Source organism: Ostrea edulis, chromosome 6 (genome assembly GCF_947568905.1).
Source record: "Ostrea edulis chromosome 6, xbOstEdul1.1, whole genome shotgun sequence".
In the NCBI taxonomy this organism is placed as follows: Eukaryota; Metazoa; Mollusca; class Bivalvia; order Ostreida; family Ostreidae; genus Ostrea; species Ostrea edulis.
The window spans coordinates 57,230,638-57,255,321 of record NC_079169.1 but is presented as its reverse complement, the minus strand read 5'-3'; the positions used below and the strand labels follow the sequence as shown (position 1 = coordinate 57,255,321).

The following is a 24,684-nucleotide window of genomic DNA, read 5'->3' as shown; positions in this document are numbered from 1 at the left end:
ATTTAAAACGGGATAATCTGTCAGCTGTAACATTCAATTTCCCAGGTATGTGCTTTGATCTAAAATGGATATTGAACCGTAATGACACTAAAACAAGTCTACGAAGCAATCTCATTAAGGAGTTATCCCTACAGGATTTCTTGTTGATGACCTCTACCACAGCCAAATTGTCTGATAGAAACAAAACCTTTTTATTTTGAAATTGGCTTGACCACACTTCTAAAGCAAGGACAATTGGAAACAATTCTTTTACACAAATAGTATAATCCTCCAATTCAATTGGCCATTCACATGCAAACCACTGTGCACCTAAAACAGCTGAAAATCCAAAAGCACCAGAAGCATCCGTGTATAAGCTGAGATGGTCTGATGTTACCCAGACATTGTTTAGAAATACTGACTTTCCATTAAAGTGGTCAATAAACTTAGCCCAGTTGTCTAAAATCGGCCCTAGCATCCTTATTCAATCTAACTTAAAGAGCAAACAATCTCTTTGTGTCATAAAAGCGTCTTTCTTCATACTGGGTTAAACAAAAGTGACAATCACGTGATCATTTATCTGCAATTGCATTGGCTATCAATGAGGCCAAGGACACACGATTTATAAATAGTTCGGTGATAATTCAACAGGTTAAAAATAAACATAAAAACCAAGTTTTAAAAATAGAATCAGTCTTAAAATAGATTGTTTGATACAATGATGACATAAAACATATTATTGTACAATAATATTACAATCTGTCCGATCTCCATGTAGTCTTCACTTGTACGTGTTTTCATTGTAATCGGAAACACGTGGGGGATTGGCGTTTTGAAATTGTTTTCAGACAGACAAGTGGATAGAAGACCTATTGTTTTCAAACAGACAAGTGGATAGAGGACTTCTATTGTTTTCAGACAGACAGGTGGAGGGAAGATTTCTATTGTTTTCAGACAAATGGATGGACTTCTTATATTTGCATATACGTTTAATGTTCTTCAACCACTAGCTCCAAAAGGATGATATATCACAATGAAATTGTAGACATTCAATACAAAGGATCACGTTGAAAACAGTCATTCTAACATACAGATAACTTATAAAACGTATTTCGAACAAGTCGTACTGTTCCATTCACAAGTTTTGTTATAATCATCCCAAACAAGTTTTCCAGGACAGGTCATGTTAGAGAGGCGCCCATTTGAACACGTGACGTATCCATTACATGTGTTGCAGGACTGATAATCATGATCATCAACGTTTGTGCAGTTGTCAACGCAGTCCCTCACGGTGATATTAACGCGGTTTCCACAGCAACCTGAATTTAAAAAGAAAATGTTTCAAAGTTTTAATCGCTCAATGTTTAGTTGAGAAGTAAAAGTCCTGCATGCATGAAATCAACGACACAGTTGTGACTCGGTGATTCAAATGGAAATAAAATCTATGAGGGTTTAGATGGAAATTGAAAGTTGTTCTTAACATGTACATTATTGGGTTTTAAGGTATGTTATGGCTCGGTACTATTAAGAAGGCTTGTGAATTCAAATAAATCAAATACTGGAAGACGATATGTTATAAATTATTTTGTACAAAGGCATAAGACTCTTCACTTGAAACGTGGATCGATATAGTGAAAATATGGATACGTATTAGATACAACAACATCAACGATTAGCTGTTTTGTGCTTATATATAATAGTTCTACGATTTGTCGCCCTTCAGTATCTGATTTTCACATTCAATGTCATCTACAAGCCTTCCCAGACAGTGCAGAATATACCTCTACGAAAACATTGTATTAATTTCCATTTAGAATTTATGTTGCAACTGCTTTGTTTGCTTGTTGTGTATAACGTGCACTCAAATTGACACCTGTGACCTAGATTGTTCAAGAGTGAAAGGTGACGATAACGAACAATGATCAATTTCATAACTCCTATAAGCAATACAAAATCACAAGTTATTTTTAGTAGAAAGATGACGTAATGGTTGCATCATTGTCTTTCAAGATTGTACTAGAAAATTAATTCCTATTACAGATACTTCCTATTATAAATGCACTGGAATTCTTCTGATTAAAAAAAAGCTCTGGAGTCGTATGCATAAAAATTCTTAAGTCCTTAAGCATATACTTAAGTATGAATTTCTTGCTTAGCAGGTTGAGATTTTACTTAGCATATTGCTTAGCAGATTGCATAAAACTTCTTAACTCTTAAGTATATGCTTAAAGTTAATCATGGTCTTTACTTGTCTTAAGTTCTTAAGCATATTGCTTAGCAAGAACAAAATGGCTGACAGAAAACAGAGAACATTCAAACCACGAATTAATCCCTTAGAATCAATGACAGCAGCAGAACTGCAGCACAGATTTAGATTTGATCAGGAAGGAATTGAATTTATAACAGATTCAATTCAAAATGACATTATGCCTTTGACCAACAGAAATCACAGTGTGCCTGCAATTGTGCAAGTCATGGTTGCCTTGAGATACTATGCTACAGGTAAGATGCAGCTATGTAGTGGTGACAACTTTGGTCTTCACCAGTCAACTGTTTCAAGAATAATTCAAAGAGTTACTACAGCTCTTGTTCAACCAAATATTGTCAAGCGATTCATTTCCTTTCCAATGGACCCAGGAACTATTCGAAAGCACCAGGTTGACTTTTTTGCCATTGCTGATTTCCCTGGCGTGGTTGGGGCGATTGATGGGACTCATGTGCGAATTATAGCTCCCAGTGAACACGAAGTGGAGTATGTTAACCGGAAAAACTTTCACAGTATAAATGTACAGATTGTATGTGATGCCAGTTATTAGATTTTAGACATCGTGGCAAGCTGGCCGGGAGCGACTCACGATGCCAGAATACTGAGAGAGAGTGGTCTATTTCAGCTCTTTCAACGACGTTTATTGCCCATGAAATGCCATCTTCTCGGTGATAGCGGTTATCCTGGGAAAGACTGGCTGCTGACACCTTTTTAAAATCCACAAGGTGGTCCACAGTCACGGTACAACAGGTAAGGAAATTAGGGCCTAAGATAAATCGGATCACTTTGAAAAATAAACACTTTTCGCTTATGTTACGAGAAATATTCTCATATTCTCTAGCAGCACACCTATTCTCTTTAGAGAAGTCGAGAGGATGAAGGTTATGCCTTGTATCTACTCCTTCAATCTGAAGTCGTATAAACTTGTTTCGGAGGGTGAGATTCTCCATTTCTAGTTCTAAATTCTGCTTTTGCAGATGCGGGTCAATTACGGTATGGGTGCAACAATTGGTAGGACATGCGTTTGGCTGTGGGACAGTAACAAAGTTTATTTGTTGCTGCCCATCTCCAGATTCACTGGTGCTGATGACATGGAGATCTTGAGTCACAAGGCCATCTGATTCACTGAAATAATAGGAATCGAATTCTTATACATTGAGAAGTTTCTTTATTTTTTTTTTCAATTTTAGATCCAGGAATTAAGAAATGGTGTGTAAAATTCCTGAACATACATCGTACTCGCTGTGGTTTCCGTGCTGATCTTTGGTCTGTCGAGCATTAGATATGTTGTGTCAACTGTACCAGGGATCCCACTGATACTTATATAACACTCCCAACTGCTTCTGCTAATGGCGTTAAAGGCTTTCCCGCTGGTCCACCGCCTACAAAATTAAACAAAATACACTGGTGCCAAAACAAGTAATGATAAATAATGTAGTATAATTCTAATGTTATTTATTACAATTGTTTTGATTGGACACAAACAAATCTAATCATGAATTTACACATCAATAAATCCAAAAACGCCCTGCATACGTACATGTACTCGCCTGAAAACAAATAACACAGTGCGGGAAAACTATTCAAATTTTTGAAATTGATGATACAGGGAATCAAACATTTTTTTTAAAAGAATTTATTATGTGTAAATTCTGGACATTTTACAAACTTAACATAAAAGTGCCTTGCATTTCCTTTTGTGAGTAAAATGTCCAGAGTTTACACATCGATAAATTCTTTAAAACGAATGTTCAATCCTATAATATATCTATCAATCGATATTGCACATAGAGATGGTAGCAGCTTGGACCGGTTGCCTAATGGGGGGAGGGGGGATAACTGATGCGTTCGAATGTTGGGATAGAAGAATACTTGCTAGTATAAAAAAAAATGTAAAACTAAGCAATTGTGTGTAATTTCGAAATCAATGCAAGTATTTATTCTTTAGAAATAGAAGAAAATAATTCGTACTCAAATGCATCAAGGAATCAAAGACTGTCTGAAGTTTGTAATCAGTTGCGGATCCAGAGGGGGTCCGGGAGTTAGAACCCCCCCCCCCCCTTTCGTCACATGATTTTGCTAAAGAAAAGTTTAAATTATGCATCTTTAAGATGTACCCCCAATTTTGAAAACCAGAATTAATTGTACCCCCCCCCCCTTCAAAATTCCTCGATCCGCCCTGGTAATAATTAGATGATGAAAAATTGTTTGAAAAATTCCTTTTTAAGAGCCTGTATTGCATAGATAGGGCCAGCTTTGAGTGGGTAGTTATTGAAAAAAAAACCACACATCATAATAATTATGTATTTTCTCTATAATCTAGAAAACACACAACTTGTTGAATATAATTCAAATCAAACCACAAACCATGGGACATCCTATATATTTATTTCTACATTACAAAGTCTTACTTATTCTATCAAATTTAAGATGAAATCACCAAAGTTTTTTTTAATTAGTCATTAGGTAAATTAAATCAAGGTAGATCTATTCTCATTCTGAACTTTTGTCAAAATTTAGATATTTCAGTTAAAAAAGTAGGTGTCTGGGTAGGGCGGAGTTAGCGCTCTCGCTTCTACAGTAACAGTTGCGACCCGATTTCGATCCCCTAGTGCCAATATCCGTGCATCAAAGGGCCCCATTGCAAATCAATTTCGAGCTTCCATGGGTTATCCCTGTACTTATGCATGCACATTATATTTATTTCTTATTTATTTAGAAGGGTCATATCGATCAAAGGTTTTACATTATTCATATTTTTCTGTCATTAAGTTAAGTTAAATTAAAAATTTCTCAAAATAGCAATGGTTTATACGTCACCTATGTAAGCTAACTTCCCAGATTTACTTTTTCATGATTTATAAGGATCTATTCATGACCGGAAGAGGGGGGGGGGGGAACGGACATAATCTTTGAATAATATTACGTCATTTCAGTCAATGACGATGCATATTTCGACATTTTGTTTACTGTGTATAACTTTGTGCAGACTGCGATATTCGAATTTGTTGAGGATTTGATTGCTGAATACAGAAACAACATATGACATTGGGCCTATTTGGATACATACTCGATGGTACGGTAAGATAACATACAATTAGGCTACCCTCGAGTGCCTAGGTCTAGGAAGTTTATGGAACCTATAAGATCTATTTATTTATAAATGCGATAGTCAAGAAATATAGTTGATCATCAGCACATTACGGGGAATAGATTTAGTGCCTGTCTTGTTCGTGTATAGTATAGATTTAATATATATTCGTTTACCCGTTTGTTTCACACTACGTAGTGCGTCTGTCAGCTCTGCTTTCCCTTTCATCTGTATAGTGTGCCATTTCTTCTCAACCTCCTCCACCGTTCGCTTGGTGGAGGAAGAGGCATTGATGGCATCTGTGATTTTCCTCCAAATCTCCCGTTTCTTTAATGTCGTAACCCCCGTTCCGAATTTAGCTCGAAGGATACTTTTATGTTCTCCTACACACTTGCTTAAAAACAAGCATTCATCTGCTGTCGAATTCGGTTTTCTTTTCTTAGTTGTCTGTAATGACTGACTCTCAACACCTTCTCTTTCTGCCATATTTTCAAGGATCAATGCAGATGCAGACGATAAAATCGAATATAACGTCATATAAAACGACATTTGATTTTTGGTCTATTTATTTTATTAACCTTGCATAACACAAAAAATTATAGTATTTCATCATTTATTAGCGATACAAGAGAGACGTATCAAGAAAATGTTCAACTCCATGCAATCTGTGTTTACGGTAAAGTGAAAGCGGAAATGACGTTTGACATAGCAACGATAACCTTAAGCAGATTGCGATGTACTTAGTTAAGAACAACTAAGCATGTTGCTTAGAGGTTTTATGCAACGGAACTTAAGAATCTTACTTAGCTAAGTATATACTTAAGAAATTTAAGTATATACTTAAGAAAATTCTTAGAATTTTTATGCATACGACTCCTGGTTAGACACTTTCTATGCATTTTGGATTTTTTTTCATACTGGGAACTAGGATTTTGGACTTACTATTTTTGTGTGTGTAGATTCTATTCGGATTTACTGTTCAACTACCGTAAGTTAGTATTTTGCTATTGTTACAAATTTCTTTCAATTATTAATTGTAAATAAATATACTAGTAATCAAATGATTAATTGCCTTTTGATAGTAAATTCTGCTGAGCTATATTAAGGGCTTGTTCTGACCCATAACATTGGTAAAGAATTAATATATTGAAAAGTTACAATGCAATGTCCATAATTGATCTATTCAGATTCATCTTTTTAAAAAATCTAAAAATAACTAGCTATGTAAATGGACATATATCCATGTACATGTGTATTAAAGGAGAAAATGACGAACAGTGATCAATCTCATAACTCCTATAAGCAATACGATAGTTGGGCAAACACGAACCCCTGGACACACCAGAGGTGGGATTAGGTGCCTGGGAAGAGTAAGCATCCCCTGTCGACCGATCACACCCGCCGTGAGCCCTGTTTTGATCAGGTAAACGGAGTTATCCGTAGTCAAAATCAGTGTGCCAAGAACGACCTAACAATGGGTGTGAAACACGTCAGACAGCATTTGACCCAATGATAAGTTGTATTGGCAAACCTAGATCGTTATAGCGACCATAGAATTTGCGAAATGCTGACTATAAATGAGACTATTCAAACCCCTGTACCATCAACCTGTCAGTAGCTTGCCTCAATTAAAGCCTGACCATATGCAGAACAGGCTCTTGCGTATCGAATCGGTTGAGAGATGTAAATACCATATGCATGCGATAATGAAATAGTTTTACATGAATATGGAAGCTGACGATGAAGAAGCTGAAATCATCTCACTTGTCATAAAGTTGAGTTGTTAATTTGCCATTAATATATACTTTCAATAAAATATCTAAATATTAAACAGAAGTGGACGACTCTGTGGTGTCTTTTATTGGACTTTTGCGAGAAGGGCTGACTTTCACAATCAACAGCTGACTTAGAGATTTAAACCTGCGTATGGTATGGAAGCACGATATCGTTAAATATATCTAATATCGACTTGTTTATACAGGGAACTTCTACTGCCTCGATCTTGAGCTAGCTTTTTTTGGTGATTTCTCTTGATCACGCAAAAGCAAAGGCGAGCGTGTTCAAACCACTGCACGTTACAAAATCGTTACAGGGTAGTGACTGATGTTTGATGGGAGACCTGCTTCAGATAGATTATCTCTGGGACTTTGTATCCATGTACGGACGGGTTTCGTCCTGGGAGGACGGCGGTTGTCGTGAACGGCGGATGCCTTTGCCGAAGAGGTGCCAAGCAATCAGAGAAGATCCATGTTAAGCTTCGGAACGAAGCTTCCCTGAGCGTAGGAAGTGTAGCGCACAGTATGTAGGGAATTTCTACTGCTTCGCTAGAGAGCTACATGTAGCGGTTCTAGTGATATGGTACAGGCCCATAGGAAGCAATTTCACTGGGGGGGAGGGGGGGCACCACACCAAAGTAATTTAAGACAAAAAAGTGATATCGACAAAACCATTAGTAAAAAGATAACTGCATAAATATGTGCAAGCATTGAGGTGTACGTCATGTAATAAATATAATTATGTACATAGAATCTAATTAGTTTCCCCAGAAAACCCCTCAACTTTAATTTTAAGTTTTGTTTGTTTTGTTTTTTGGGAGGGGGGTGTTAAGGATTTTTTATTATTTTTTTTGTTTTTATCTTTATCATTTTGTTATCAATCATTTCTGAGTCATAAGGTATTTACTACTCAGTAAATTTCCAAAAATCGCCAGTCTGTGTTCACTTTCACTTACGAACTCCTCAACTATTTTTTCTGGATTCAGTTCATCAGTCTCATTTTTATGAACATGCAATAAAAGCAAATTGTTTGTTCGTATTTGGCTCATTGTTGATCTCAGTGATGTTTTCAATCTTTTCAAGGCGCTGAATGAGCGCTCACTGGTAGCGTTAGTTGCAGGAAGTACCAAAATTAGTTTGAGAATTTTGAGGATCTCGGCAAACAGACTTTTTTCATTTGAATGTCTGAAAAATTGAACCACACTTAGTATATCTGGCGTAAAGTCTTTTGGCAAAACAGTCTTTAACATTATAAGCTGGCAGTGAAGATCCTTTGGCTTCAAATCTGTATCATATAGGGTCGTGACAAAATTTAATTCTTCTTCAAACGTTTGACATGTACAAGCCTTAATTACGAGGTTTTCAAGATTAACATAAGCTTTGTAACCTGGTTGGTCAAATCTAGATTTTATGCCAGCTAAAAGCAGATCTAATGCCTCGTAGAAATCTTTCCTATACATATCTGCACACGATGAAAAAGTATGTGCTGCTGTCCCATCATCAAGTTTACGAGGAATTTTGCGTTTTCTAGGAAATACAGGATCATCGATGTTCCTCTGTTTTGCTTTTTCAACAACTTCCTCGTAAAACTGAGTGAAGATTGTCTCATCTCGGAGACTTTGCAAAGCACTCATTGTCGTTGATGTTATGTTTTGACCATCACTCGCCGAGAAATTTGGAGCCTGCCAAATTATCACTATAACGTAAAGGTTTTTCACTCCGTAAACACCCAAAGAAGAAATCAAACCTGCACATATAAGCAGCCACTCCCCTAATTCTGTTTCTCATTTCTACCTCACGCACGTATTGGAGGCTTTCATCCCAAACATTTCTTAGAATTTCATAGTTTGACAAAATGCTAAAAATGTGTCGGCTTTTATATTCCATCTTGTGAGACACAAAACCGTTATTCCCGCTGACGTTTTCTCTAGATTTTGGGCATTTTTTAATGTATTGAAAATCATCTCCCTTCTTGGAGATTCTTTAATCAACTTTGTTATATCCTTTGCAATGTCCAAGGTGTCTCTAAGCAACTTACATCCCTTAAGGTATTCAATGTATAATGACCATACTTCATATCTAATAAATGGATGGTGGGATATTTGTAATCATTTTGAAGGGTCCTTCAAATAAAAATAATCCACCATAGGAATTTTCAAAATTTTGTTTAATGCCTGATTTATTTCACCTAGAATTTAACATTGTAGTATATGGGAAAAGCATGTTTTATTACAATATTTTAAAAACAAATTATATTTTCATAATTATCTCATGGTAGAAAGTTACATATACTTTCTTTTTATGAAAATATGAAATAAAATTAATCATTGATCATACACATTTTTAGAAAATTAGATTTTTCTTATTTTTACAAAGGGCAGACAACTTTTCCAAAAAGTCTTAAGTGCAAAAAGGTCAGCTTCTAATCATTTACCAGTCATGTGAATTTCATCTGCTTCACTTTCATCATTATTTAATAATAAACTTTTTTGTTGATCTAAATCCTTCAAAATTGTGCTTTATCCTTTCATTATACATGGAATACCTTAATAGAATCACTGCAAGCTAGGTTAAGAGCATGGCCATAACAGTGTATGTAAAGGGCTATGGGTTCAAGTGCATGAATTTGTATTGCAACACCTGTCTTTGCACCAGCCATGTCATAACACTGGTCTCGTACTTTGTTGATAGGCAGATCGAACCTCATCTTTAATTGCTAGGGTTATTGAATTAGCCCCAATGTCAGAAAGACAGTACATATGTACATCCCTAATAAATCTTCATGAGCGGTAAAATTTTGATCAACCCATCGAATGCATAAAACAAGTTGCTCTTTGTTGGAAATATCTCGTGTTTCGTCTGCCATTATTGAAAAGAATTCAGACGATTTGATGAAAGCAACAATTTGTCGCAAAACCTGCAACCCCATCACCTGCAAAATTTCATTTTGTTTATCTGGAGCAACATATTTATTTCTCTTGCGTTGTAGAAGCTGGGGATCGCGTTTAGCCTCTAGCATAAGAAGTTGATTAAAGTTAGAGTTTTTCTCGTCTTTGTCACCCCGAAGAGCAATTCCTTGTCGAGCAAGAAACTTTAAAATGTTTGTGATTTTAAGCAAATTCTCTCTGTTAGACTTCTTCTCGACTTCGTGCGTCTTTGAAAGACATTCTCCAACATCTTTAACCTCCTCCTTCATCTTAAACTCCCTTTCCATTGCCTCTTTATGGCAATCACTTTTCTCGTATGCAGCGAATTTTGTGGTTGCTATATTTTCAGTTTTTAAAACCACTTGATATGAAAGCTTTTTCTTTCTTGTGACAACTGAGTCTTCTTCTGAAATGATTTTATGCAAGGAAAACAGAATACAACATCTTTGATTTCTACATAATGTAACCAAGACCACTGATCAAACCAGGAGGCATTGAAAGATCTCATCTTTTTACCAAACGTTTTTGCTGGAAAGAAAATATTCCGTGGCTGATTTGGGGTACTACCGATCTCTGGTGTAACCGTGTATGCCATTTTTCAACCTGGGCCTTTTGAACTGGTATTTCTGAGATATCATCTTCTGATGAAGAATCAATAAAGGAAGTAACCTTAACATGTTTGTCTGTTTCTTTGTTTGCAGTTTCCCACAATTTACCTGTTTCAATAGACTCCTAATTTGTGTTAGACTCCAAGAGTGGGGAAGGACTATCTTGTGATTGTTTTGGTTCAAATGAGCGATGAGGTTCAGAATCCTCAAAGGATAACCTCGAACGCTTTGAAAGAGGTTCCTCGTGTTTGTGAATACAGGCAACAAAATGATTAGGTGTCCAACCATCTATTTTTGTAACAATTGTTTGAGTCCACATGATGTGGATAGCATCCTGATATTCTTTAGCATCAGCATGGTCAAGAGGAACAATAAGCTGATTATGATCTTGTCTGTTTACACCAGGGTTTTGCACCTCGGGGAAAATCGACATGATTGGTTTCTGCAAAACGTTAGAGGCTACGAACATATGTAAAAGGCTTGAATAGTAACCGTTCTGGGTTGATTTTATTGTTTCCTTTTGTAACGAAGCAATCAAATCACCAGAAATTAAACTCTCTTCTGACAGGGAACTTTCAAAGATATATTGAAGTGAACTTTTGTTTGTGGACATGGTCACAAAAGTGTTTTCATTCGTGTAGCGCTTCAGGTTTGAAACAAGTTCAAACACAATTCGTACCCTCATTTCCTTAAAATTGTCCTCATGTCCACACACAAAAAAGAGAGTTCTGAATAAACAATTCCCATCACCATATATCTGAATCGGGATAAGCTCAGAAGGAGCATCATTTGGATAAAGCTCTGAGGAAACAACATCTTTTCGAATATTCAAAGTTGGGATATTAGGTATGCTTGTTGGAAGAGGATATTTCTTAAAAATTTGCCCTTTGAGTCTAACAAGAAAACTTAGTGCTCCCCATCCCTTTTTCCCTGCATTCCTTGCTTCTTCGTGCACTTTTTCGAAAAATGCCTTTCTTTCGTCCGTCTGGTCATACATTGTGAAATATAATCAAAGTTAAAACTGTGCGGAAGGTTGATCTTACACTGATACGATAGTGTCTACTCTTGGACCAAGAATGAAACAGGTCTTGACAGCCTGAGACTTTACAAGCTTTGAAAAAGTTGTTACACGTCATGACCTACGTCACATTGGGGGTGTTACGTCACTGATAAATAGTACTTCACACATTGTCGGGTTTACCTTTACCATAAAAACTGTGATCATAAAAAGTCAACAATTCATCATATTAGCTTTACAAAAAGATTTTAAATATATACAAACGTTGAACTGGTATTAGGGCAGTTGGGCATAGACATTTTTGTATCAAGACGAAGTTTCTATGAACAAGCTATCTAATGAATTATTAGACCTTGAAAGTTAGTCAAGGTCACACATATTAGATACCTTTTGATCAGTCGTCCCTTGCGAGATTTTTTCACTCGTATGAGCCGTCTACAAATACTGGTAAAGAACTTTAAACGACACTAGTGCCGGGCACTTGGCAAAGGAACAGTCACTACATATCATAGGTTTGACGCCAGATGCAGAGCTGGGAACGAGAACCGAACCATCACCTCATGATTACGACCTTTTGGATGATGCCCTAAGAAATGTTAAGGCATTAAGTGCTTTTCATAATTTTTTTTTTTTTAATTTAAGCTAAAGGACAGTCACACTGACTGACTCTGAGTCTCATTGAATTAAATGAACTTTCTGCTTAAAAATAATTATACATTACACTATAATATTATGTGAATTTTACAATACGAATTTTTTTTTTTTTGGATAAATATTTGGGGGGGGGGGGGCGCACCCCGTTTCCTACGGCCATGTGGTAGTATTTCTCTAAGCAACGGTGAGCGTGTTCAGATCACTGTACGTTACAATATTATTATAGTACCAATGTTAGGCTTAAACCACATGAACTTCTTTCATTTATCTGACAATTATTAAAAAATAAAAACAATTCATTTCATTTTTGCATACATACATACATTGTAGATGTAAAATCTTAACTCGAACATATACATTGATTCATGTTCAAACTTTACAAAACGTCATCGCAACATGATAAATCGGATGTACATGTAAGTTTATTATGCAGGAGGTTTGCGTTTTCTTTTATAATTAAATGTGAAGTTGTTATACAGGTTTATTCAATCAAACACAGATACTTGTTCTGCGTATAGTCAGTTTTTAAATCGAGGTAAGCTACTGACAAACAGGTTGATGGTACAGGGGGTTCAACAGTCTACATTGAAGTCAGCATTTCGCAAATTCTATGGTCGTTATAACGACCTTGTTCGTCAATACAACCTATCATTGGGTCAAATGCTCTCTGACGTGTTTCATACCGACTGTTAAGCCGTTCTTGGCACACTGATTTTGACTTCGGATAACTCCGTTTACCTGATCAGGATATAGGGCTCACGGCGGGTGTGACCGGTCAACAGGGGATGCTTACTCCTCCTAGGCACCTGATCCCACCTCAGGTGTGTCCAGGGGTCCGTGTTTGCCCAACTATCCATTTTGTAGGAGTTATGAAATTGATCACTGTTCGTTATCTTCACCTTGCATACAACACAGTGCGTGCTAAGCGTACCGACAATTTGGAATTACATGTGCATCTGCACTAATGCAGATCTGCAGCTCTCTTGGAAAATATTTGGTCATACCAGAGAGCTACAGATCCACCCCTTATACAAACCTTCGATTTACGGCGCAGGTCACTGTATTCTGGCATCATAATATAAAAAAATTCCATGTATATTTTCCTAGTATATTTTTGTCCAAACATTTATCAAATTCCCATGTGAACCGAATAGTCCCAATTTCAAATGATTTCGTTTTTAAAGATTGCCATGTTACGTAGCAGTCAGTTCGAACCCCGTTGATTTTTATATCTATTCATTCTATGCAATATGAAGTACGTATTCGGTCTTCATTTATAATAAACACGAATATTGGACGTAAATATTGAAAAGCAATCCTAGTACATTATGAAAGCCATCAGTCTGGACCCTGTTCCCGATGATATTTTTCAATACTGACATATAAAAACAGAACTTAGCGGAGATGGATCTGGAATTATTTCATCTAAATATTTAACCAACAAGAGGCCCACGGCATAGCATTAAAGAAGATCTATGCTATCAATACCATTTTAAAAGACATTCAAAAATGGTTTCCACATAAACATTAAATATACCAAGTTTGGTCCCGCCCTGGAGTCAGTACGTTTACCCCGGAGATCATTTTCAATTTACAATTTCGATAGAGGCCTAGATCTTTATTACAGACGTGAGGTTGTAGGGAAGATGCTTTAACATTGATCAATTTTTGTTCCATCCTTAAGGCTCCGGGGGTGCAGGATTGATTGAATATTGTTTAACGTCCCTCGAGAGAAAACGTCACCATTGCCGGTGAAGGATTGCGAAATTGAGGCTTATGCTCGGCGCTTATGGCCTTTGATCAGGGACGGATATTTCTCGTGCCACACCTGCTGCGACATGGGGCCTCGGTTTTTGCGGTCTAATCCAAAGGACCGTCCTATTTAATCGCCTTCTACGACAAACAAGGGGTACTGAGGACCTATTCTAACCCGGATATCCATGGGAGCGGGGGTGCAGGAGGAATATATGGGGATATTAGGTCACATAGACTTCACTGTAACAGAAATAGCACAGACACTCAACGTTTTAATTAGATATCTATAATTAAAATATTGTCTTCCTGTAAACATAATATTCACAAGGTATATCACGCCGTCATCTTGGTTTTCTGTTTTACCAGCTGCATCGCTTGAAAATTTCGGCGAAAAGTTCGACTTAATATGATAATTAGACCCCTACCGTTTTAGGCAACTATGTCAAAGTCCTACCTCTCGCATCGTCATGGTGAACTGGAAATAAAGTCCATTTATCGACTATAATCAACCGTCAAATATCGTCTACTGCTTCTCAAATGCCTGTGAGAAATAGTACGAGTATGGAAAGGAACCGGAACAACTCAATACTCTTTGGACAACTAACATTTCTGTACATTGCCTCGGTTCATCGCTTATTCATGTATGTACAAATATGTCACGAAAAGGTTTCCGTATATTAAGCTTGTGTCAAAGTCGGCCGTAAATTGTAAACGTCAGCCCTTCTCGCAAAAGTCCATTAGGAGTTCACAGGGATATATCGAATCATATGAATGAAAGTTATTATATTGTTAATAGATAAAACGTCGTCGATATATTTAAATGTCGAATTTAAGGCCGCAGCATGAGATTTTTTCTCAAACGTAGAAGTTTTTAAATAAATTCTACTTCATATGAATATAAAAACAGGTCAGCTAACAAAGGAGCATAATTTGTGCTCATGGGAATTCCAACAGACTGTTGGATTGATTGTTTTGGTGTTTTCCGCCACACTCAACAATTTTTCAGTTATCTGGTGGCGCCCAGTTTTTTTAATTGGTGGAAGAAAGAATCCAGATACAATGTACCTGGGAAGAGTCCACCAACCTTCCGAAAGTAAACTGGGAAACTTTCTCACTTACCTGTGCGAGCGGGATTCGAACCCGCTCCGACCAGAGGTGAGAAGCCGTGTTATTTTGAGCACGATGCTCTAACCACTCGGCCACGGAGGCCCTGACTTGATCACCAAAGACCACGAAGATATTTTCAATGAGGAACTCTAGCATATTTTTCCTTTCAACTTCAGAGTACTTGTGCGTGAAATCAGAGTGGTGTTTAACAAAATAATTTTTTGGATGACTGATCACTTGATCATTAGATATGAATATTCCGTTTTCCATTTTTGTTGAAGAAGCTATGATGTCAAAAAGTCTAGTCTTTAATCTATCGTGAGGAATGGTCGTGTAAAGTGTTGAAAAGCCATATGTTTTGATGTTGTTGATTTGAGAAAAGTTTTGCGATTTCAAGTTAACTAAAAGTTCTTTAGAACTGTTTAGAATCCATATTTGATTTACACCACTTCTGGCGTATGTAGTCACACAGTACGTTTAAAGTTCCTCCGTGTAATTCTAGCTAGTTTCTAGAAACATTGCACATTTTCCCTACTTTGTAACGGTGTATTATTTGACTTCTTTGTACACAAGTTTAAATGATACGTTATTCAGGTTGTCTGAAATGTTTCTATGATTAGTGCATTGACGCCCCTTAATTAAAATAGGCCTCATATTCATTATCAATTGAACTTAAGGTCCACCGTCTTATAATACACAGTGCCATTCTACCTGATCAGAGAAGTATACAAACCTGCAAATCTTTGGTAAATATAACTCAGAAGCTCTTCTTTACGGTCGGCAATGTATCTTTCCATTCTAGGCAATAAACTTTGTGTTAGGTTTTTGAGATCTTCTATTGAAGCATTTATATTTCGGTGTGCCTCTGCATCTTGAATCATTATTCTGTTCATTGTTTCGTTTTGGCGCATCTGATTCCGATCCATGCTCTGCATGCTTTTCCTCAAATCGCCATTGCCTGGAAACAAAGAGAAAGTTGATATCAAGAGGATACCTTGTATCCATATCATAGGGTTTTTCACAATGCAACCCGACCATAAATGCACTAACTGACTAAGTTAAAAAAAACCTGTAATTTCTCAAAAAATTTAAGAAAATCAAAATCCTTGCCACATGCGCTTTTTTCATACCCATACACTATGTTCAACAAGAAGGGCCTGACTTGTAAATTATAGGAATTAGGCGGACAAATTATGTAACCTCCATATAACATTAATTTTCAAATGAAGGGACAAAACACCTGCAAGAGAGGTCGAGATCAATCAAAATTATAACATGATCTAGAGTAACCCATATCAGTTTGATACATTGTATGTGGCAGAGAAATGAAAATCTTCAGGAGTAAATGATCATGATTGTTGAAGTCACCTGGTCAACGATCAAGGGTTAAACCGGACATATGAATATACTGTCCGCACTAAATCTTGAGAACCCTTTGCTTGACAGGCATCAAATTTGGTACACTGGTACATCTTAAAGAGTAGATGACCTCTAATGATTTTGAGGTCACCCGGTCAAAGGTTAAGATGGACATAGTAATATATTGTCTACTATATTTTAAGAATGATTTGCTTGAGTGACACCAAACTTGGTACACTGGTACAGCATAAGGAGTGGATGACCCCTATTGATTTTAGGCCATGTAGTCAATCCACTCTAGACATAGGAAGATATTGTCTGCTCAATATTTTGAAATGGTTTGGCACTACTATCATTTAAATGATACATGTGTATAACCCTTTCTAATTTTGCACCATGGGGGCATAGGTGTTTTACAAACATTTCTTTTTAACAAAGCTCGCGGTCTTTAAGAACAACCTTATACAGTGAACTGATATAAATACATATGCTTTAAGTATTTACATTTTTATTATATGAAAACATAATCAAACTTTTCTAAACTGGTAAATCTGATATAAAATCAAGTTTTAAAAAACATCTACTGGAAACAACTATACAATAATTTTTCTAGTATGACCTTGAAGTAGACATGATATCTGTACTAAGAATAGAACGCATTGTTTCTTCTCAACCTCAAGAAAACAGTGGAAAACAGATGTTCAGGGTGTCTAATTTTTCACAAAGCAAGAATGAAAAACTACTAAATAGCTTGAAATTGCTGAAATTTCATACCGATTGTTAGGTCGTTCTTGGCACACTGATTTTGACTACGGATAACTCCGTTTGCCTGATCGGGACATAGGGCTCACGGAGGGTGTGACCGGTCGACAGGGGATGCTTACTCCTCCTATGCACCTGATCCCGCCCCTGGTGTGTCCAGGGGTCCGTGTTTGCCCAACTATCTATTTTGTATGGCTTATAGGAGTTATGAGATTGATCACTGTTCGTTATCTTCGCCTTTAATCAATAAGAATTTTGAAGTTTGCGTGCAAAAAAGACCATTTCTATTATTTGTTGAATTATAGGAACGTGTTTGATAGTTGTTATGTACAAGATTAAAATGTCAGTTTCATTATATTGCAATTTTTCTCCTTTCTTCTCTCCGTTTTCTCTTTTTAACATGAGATGTTTGTAAAACACATATGCCCCCATGGTGCAAAATTGAAAAGGGTTATACACACACACATCATTTAATTGAGAGTAGTATCATCAATTCAAAATATTGAGCAGACAATATCTTCTTATGTTAAGAGTGGATTGCCCATGTGACCTAAAAATCAATAGGGGTCATTAACTCCTGAAGATGTACCAGTGTACCAAGTTTGATGTCTGACAAGCAAAGGGTTCTCAAGATAGTGAACAGACAGTATATTCCTTTTCCAGTTTGACCCTTGACCATGTGACCTCAAAATCATTAGTAGTCATCTTCTCCTGAAGATGTACCAAGTTTGATGTCTGTCAAGCAAAGGGTTCTCAAGATATTGAGCGGACAGTATATTCTTATGTCCAGTTTGACCCTTGACCTTTGACCATGTGACCTCAAAATCATTAGTAGTCATCTTCTCCTGAAGATGTACCAGTGTAACAAGTTTGATGTCTGTCAAGCAAAGGGTTCTCAAGATATTGAGCGGACAGTATATTCCTATGTCCAGTTTGACCCTTGACCTTTGACCACGCGCATCAAAATCAATAGGTGTCATCTTCTCCTAATGATGTACCAAGTTTATTGTCTTTCAAGCAAAGGGTTCTCAAGCTATTTAGCAGACAGTATATTCCAATGTCCAGCTTGACCCTTCACCATGTGATTTGACTATGTCCAGTTCGACCCTTGACCTTTGACTATGTGACCTCAAAATCAATAGATGTCATCTTCTCCTGATGATGTACCAGTTTACCAAGTTTGATGTCTGTCAAGCAAAGGGTTCTCAAGATATTGAACAGACAGTATATTCCTATGTCCAGTTTGACCTTGTGACCTCAAATTCAATAAGGGTCATCTTCTCCTGAAGATGTACCAGTGTACCAAGTTCGATGTCTGTCAAGCAAAGGGCTCTCAAGATATTGAGCGGACAGTATATTCCTATGTCCAGTTCGACCCTTGACAATGTGACCTCAAAATCAATAGATGTCATCTTCTCCTGATGATGTACCAGTGTACCAAGTTCGATGTCTGTCAAGCAAAGGGTTCTCAAGATATTGAGCGGACAGTATATTCCTATGTCCAGAGTAGATTGACCTTTTGACCTGAAAAACAATAGGGGTCCTCTTCTTTTCATAACCAACCCACATATGAAATATCATTACGATCAAGTGAATGGTTCTCAAGATATTGAGCGGACATGTGGTCGACCGACCGACCGACCAACAGGTGCAAACCAATATGCCCCTCTTCTTTGAAGGGGGGCATAAAAAATGAAAAAAATTTAATCCTCTAAAATTGTAAAGTCGTACGTAAATGAAATCATCATGAAATCATCTGCCTTGCGTTGAATAGAACTTTAACAAATGAAATAGATTAGAATTTTCACATCATACATTTTCTACTATTCACAAAAGACAGGAAGTGCATTGTCCGAAGACTGTAAAATACTTCAACTGTATGATACCGTCTTCCAAGGAAGATGGTAATTAGAAGGCTGACGGTTTAATTGTATCGAAGCTTTACAACTGAATTATTGGTAAAGGTATTTTGTCATGATAAATTTATGCTTTAATAAACATGTAATGCATTTTTCCTGAGTAAATCGTAAAAGTTTAATTCCTTTGTTTCAGTTTTGTAGCACCCCGGAATAAGCATTATTAAAGACTATTCAATGAACTAGTTTTTCAATGTTGCACATGATATGTATACGAATTAGCTGCTTTCGCTCTATTGCCTTGGAAATTAACTGTTAGGGTACAGGTCACCAAATATCTGAAAGTTTTTTTATCAGTGAAAAAAGACTTACCTGGATTTTTATCTATGATATCAGTAGTGGAGAAAATCATAGACAATATCATCACTGCAGCTATAGCTATGCCTACAAGTATGCGGATAACAGCATTTGATTTTCTGCAGGATCCACGCTGTTTCTCCTCCTACAATTATGGCGGAAATCAGACGAGTAAGTAATCTGTACAAGCAGATTAACAATAATTTGTATTCATAATTTTATGATAACACGTGATTGATTTTCCGTTGATGTCGCTATTCATTGTAATATATTTACATTCAGTGAATCTTTAATATTTCTTTTGAAAATTGCTTACATCTGCAACAATGAATGCATGTTTGTTGCAAACTAGTTCGATCCGGTTTTTAGTACCACCTGTCTGTGCAATCATTATTAAATATGGAACGTCATCAAGGTCAAAGGGTGCATTGGTTGTTCCGTTTAACCTAACGAATGTGTCAACCATGTGATATTTTAGTACTTAAATCTAGTCTATATTTGGAAACAATATATATGAATATAAGTAATAAAATGTAATTCGTTGTGTTTTCATCGGGTGATGAAAGTAGCAATCATTGCAGTTTTTTTTTTTACCATAACCCGCGTAAGCGGATTATGAATTTTTTCTGCAATGTTAGCTACCTTCATCACTCGATGAAACAATAAAGAACGCATTTTATTGTTTAATTTAACACACCCGTTTGCTTGATGAATGTTTCCGATGTACACTGGTTAAAGCTTCTATTGTGTGTCCGTTTTATCAGGTTTGTTGGTACATGAAATATTATTGTACAATAATATGTTTTATGTCATCATTGTATCAAACAATCTATTTCAAGACTGATTCTTTTTTTTAAACTTGGTTTTTATGTTTATTTTTAACCTGTTAAATTATCACCGAGCTATTTATAAATCGTGTGTCCTTGGCCTCATTGATAGCCAATGCAATTGCAGATATATGATCACATGATTGTCACTTTTGTTTAACCCTGTATGAAGAAGGACGCTTTTATGACACAAAGAGATTGTTTGTTCTATAAGTTAACCCTCCTCCATCCCCATCTTACCGACCCAGTTTTTCTTGACCCTATAGACAGTTACATTTTGTTAAAAGATGCATTGGCGGAACTTTGTAGATGCCATCTTATTTTTTACATGTTCTTGGTTTTTACATCAAGGTGATATCACCCTGCCATTGTTTTTTACTATTGTGTGTAAATATGTTACCCGGTGATCCCCGAATTTTTTATATGTGCTTTAACATGTTTTTATACTTATACATTCTTATGTACATTGTTTCTCTTAAGTTCTAGGGAGATCCCACTGTCTGTCATAGCATTTGCTCAATAAGTCGGATTATGTTTGTCGGGGATCTCCCTATTAGTAATGTAGTTGATTTGTAGTAGTTTATAACATTCGTCATTAATAAATGACATTTTTCATCAATAATAAGTTTTGGAGTTACATGCAATATTGGGAAATCAAAAGATAAATGGAGGACATAAATGTATTTTAATTAACAGGGGTTTTTGTAGTAAGTGATATCCTGGAATCAGCTCTTTGGACGAATAAGGCATGTCCTAATTCGCTCCACTTTTAACATTGATTGGCAAGCCTAAAGACCCCAAACATGTAGTCTGCGTTGTAAATACGTTTGTAGATTAGTGTAATTGTAGTGCTAGATGTATTTAGATGTAGTTTTTGTTATTATGCTCTGTTGATATTGGCCACATTATGTAATTCTTTTCGTTTGTCCTGAAGAAGGGACTGGTCGTCCCGAAAATTTGACAATCTGGTTGTTCGTGTCGTTGGTCATTTTAGTGCTTTGTATATATATATATATATATATATATATATATATATGTCTAGTCAATCTAGCTCAAAAATGAGCAAAACCTCAAACTAATTGCAACAGAAATGAAATTTTGATTATTCATGCAAGAAAACACATGCAAACAACATATTAAAAATCGGCTTTTGTATTTCCATGGGAAAATTGGAATTTTGGGGTAAAATGATGTGTTTTTTCATGAAAATCGCTAAAAACTGGAAATTGAAGAAAATGTCCATTTTATGTAACATACAGTAAGAATAAGTTTCATATCTCAAATTTCAACCTGGAAATGTTCGATTAATTTTTTTTTACAGCAGAATATATTCTTTCCTTGACTGTAATTTTTGGGTAAAATCTTGCTTTTTTGAATATAATTGTTAAAGATTAAAATTTTAAGAAGAAAACCCACATTTTGTCATACGTTTGAGTCTACCAATAAAAAATTGAAGTTAGGATTTAATTTAAAAACTGCTCAACAAGTAAGATATATAGATTGTTGGCAATATATATGAAAAATACCATTTTAGGTAGGAAAACCTACCTTTTTCTAAAACAAAAATAGTGAAAAACTGGAAATGATAGGAAATGACTGTTTCATAGAAGAGATGACATTGATCTTATAAATTTAAGAATAAAACGTCCAAATGCACAACTAAACTTTTCTGCACCAAAATTTATTTTCCCTTGCCGAATTTTGGGCTGAAATCTTCATTTTCCAACAAAAATCGTTAAAAACTGGATTTTGGAAGAAAATACTTTTTCCTGTCCATTAGGTATATATGAGTTACCACATGAAACTTTATACATTAAAATAAACTGTTAACACAAAAAAAGTGCCCCTTCAAAAATGGTCTGTAAAAGATGACCTACATTTTTGCAGTTACTCCCCTTACATCGGAAGTTGGAGGCGCGCTTACCATTCCGGTCCTATGTTTCACATAAATACATGTAGTATTTTAAAACAAACAGTGTATAGTAAAGCTTACGTTACCAAATTCTTTATTAAGCTGAGTTTTAACAGTTTGTACTACATCTATGACGAAACAAGGTTCAGTTTCTTCCATTTTATATAAAGAAATCTTTAATACGTGCACTTCATCAAGTTCTAGAGTTTGGGAAAGAGGGGGGAGGGGTATAGCCGTATTTGATGTTTAGTTCTATCCAAATTATTGTGCAATTAATACCGAGAATTTCAGGAGTAATCTGTTTTAAAAACAATGGACACATAGAATTAAAAACAAAATGAATCAGGCACGCAGCATCGTGAAAAAAGGGGGGGGGGGTGTGAAGATAATTTCACAATATTGCCTGAAAATTGACAAGTAAATTTTAATCCAAAGTTATAAAAATCCTTGATGGTGTGTGTGGTGGTGGTGGGGGGGGGGGGGGGGCTAAGGTTGTTCTCTCAGTTCAATTTTACACTTCCACTGTGTACAGTTTAAGAGAATGCTATTTAAAAAAAAAAAAAAAGAGGAGGGAGGGCAACCAATCTGTCTAAAAATCGACCTCTGTACGTAAAAATTTATCAACTTTGCATGTAACGATAAAAGGTGTAGAGCCATTATTGCTACGTGCCTGATAATTATATAAGTGATCATTTGAGTAATTGCAGTACAGTTCAGTCCATGTTTTTACAAGTACAACGACTAGTGTCACAATTTGCCTTGCATTTACAGCGAAAAACGTTCAAAAGTTTATCTGTCGCGACTTGTAATTTAGTTTTAACGGATACAAGAATTGCTGAAAGCAGTGATAAGCCCCAATTCGAAGGATCCAAATGAAATTCTTGCAGTGCTCCTTTTCTGCAGCTGTAGTTAGTAGTTAGTGGCAATGACTGAACTTATAAAAATGATATTGACAATTGTGTTAGACAATACTTTACAGAGCAAATCTCCTATAAATGTATCTATGGTATTCCATCGTACAAAGTCGCTATGACATCGACACCAGAATATATCATTTTGCTCTATGAAATCCTCATATAGGAAGGTGAAGATAACGAACAGTGATCCATCTTGTAACTCCTATAAGTAATACAAAATAGAGAGGTGGGCAAACACGGACCCCTGGATATACGAGAAGTAGGATCAGGTGCCTATGGGCTATAAGGAGTAAGCACCCCCTGTTGACCGGTTACACCCGCCGTGAGCTCTATATCTTAATAAGGCAAACGGAGTTACCCTTATTCAATATCATTGTGCCAAAAACGGCCTAACAATCTATATGAAACAAGTCAGACAGATTTGACCCAATGATAGGTTGTATTGGCAAAATAGATTGTTATAACGACCATATAATCGCGAAATGCTGACTTTAAACGAAACAGTTGAAACCCCTTCACCATCAACTTGTTTGTCAGTAGCCTGCCTCCATTTAAAAACTAATCATATACAGAATTTTTTCGCGATTTGTCTACATTTTGACTATACAGGACCCGTTCCGATGCCGAACATTCTTGACGTTGTGTCGCATCCTGTGAATGCATGTAGAAAGGGCAAGGATTGACAAACTTCGTTTCCTAAAAAGACGTCTAGTTTTAACGATATTCTTCACTTAGGGGCAAGATCAAAAATTCAATGTCTCACAAAAAACTAAGTTCACATAGTTTTCACCAAGAACACCACCACCACCCCACCCACCCCCCCCCCCCCCCCTCCTTTAAAACTTAATATGACAAATGTTGAAACTAATCGAATAACAAGAAAAGAAACGTACGATTATAAATAACACTCTGTATACCTTTTCTACTGTTTATTCACAAATGAAAGTGTACATTAAATCTATTAAATGTTCATTAATATGTTTTAAATATTATGTGGTATTCAACAGTCGCTTGTCTTTTTCCTTTTTCCACTAAAGTGTAATCGATGTCGGATGACAGAAACTTACGGGAGTTTTTATTCCCCTCCCCCTAACTAATTGAATTTAAATTTTCATCCGACATTGATTTCGTCCCTTAGGGCAGTTATGTTTATTTCAGAGTTCGTTGCTATTTCTGTGCTTTATATATAGACATTTCAAACACAATGTGCATTTTGTATGATCCTCTAAAATTTACGATAAATAACTGTAATCCATTTCCATTCTCAATGATCGTGTGCCAGCGTGACGAGAATTCCATCGTCATCGAAAACAAGTTTAGTCTTGAATAGATGGACGGGCGGTCTAGCGCGCTGTTCGCATGCTGCTAGGAGATGTGGTTCCGCAGGTCGTGAGCCCAAGACTAATTAGAAAGAGTAACTACTCGATTTTACATCAAATCATGATACTATGCGCTAGTGTTTATTATTTATATTATCAATGTTTTATTGTCATTATTATTGCCCATGAATGACT

At 36.2% G+C, this 24,684-nt stretch overlaps 1 protein-coding gene across 1 annotated transcript in view; it reads right to left on the bottom strand.

The window, feature by feature from the left end:
• Positions 1–724: 724 nt before the first annotated feature.
• LOC125647708 (uncharacterized) overlaps positions 725–24,684 on the bottom strand; it is a 45,392-nt gene continuing 21,432 nt past the window's right edge. Inside the window, exons 10-12 of the mRNA XM_056140186.1 lie at positions 19,530–19,659; positions 15,914–16,138; positions 725–1,298 (exon numbers count right to left, since the gene is read on the bottom strand). Coding sequence (XP_055996161.1) covers positions 1,078–1,298; positions 15,914–16,138; positions 19,530–19,659 — 576 coding nt within the window. The 3' untranslated portion in view covers positions 725–1,077. The remainder of the gene's footprint in view (positions 1,299–15,913; positions 16,139–19,529; positions 19,660–24,684) is intronic.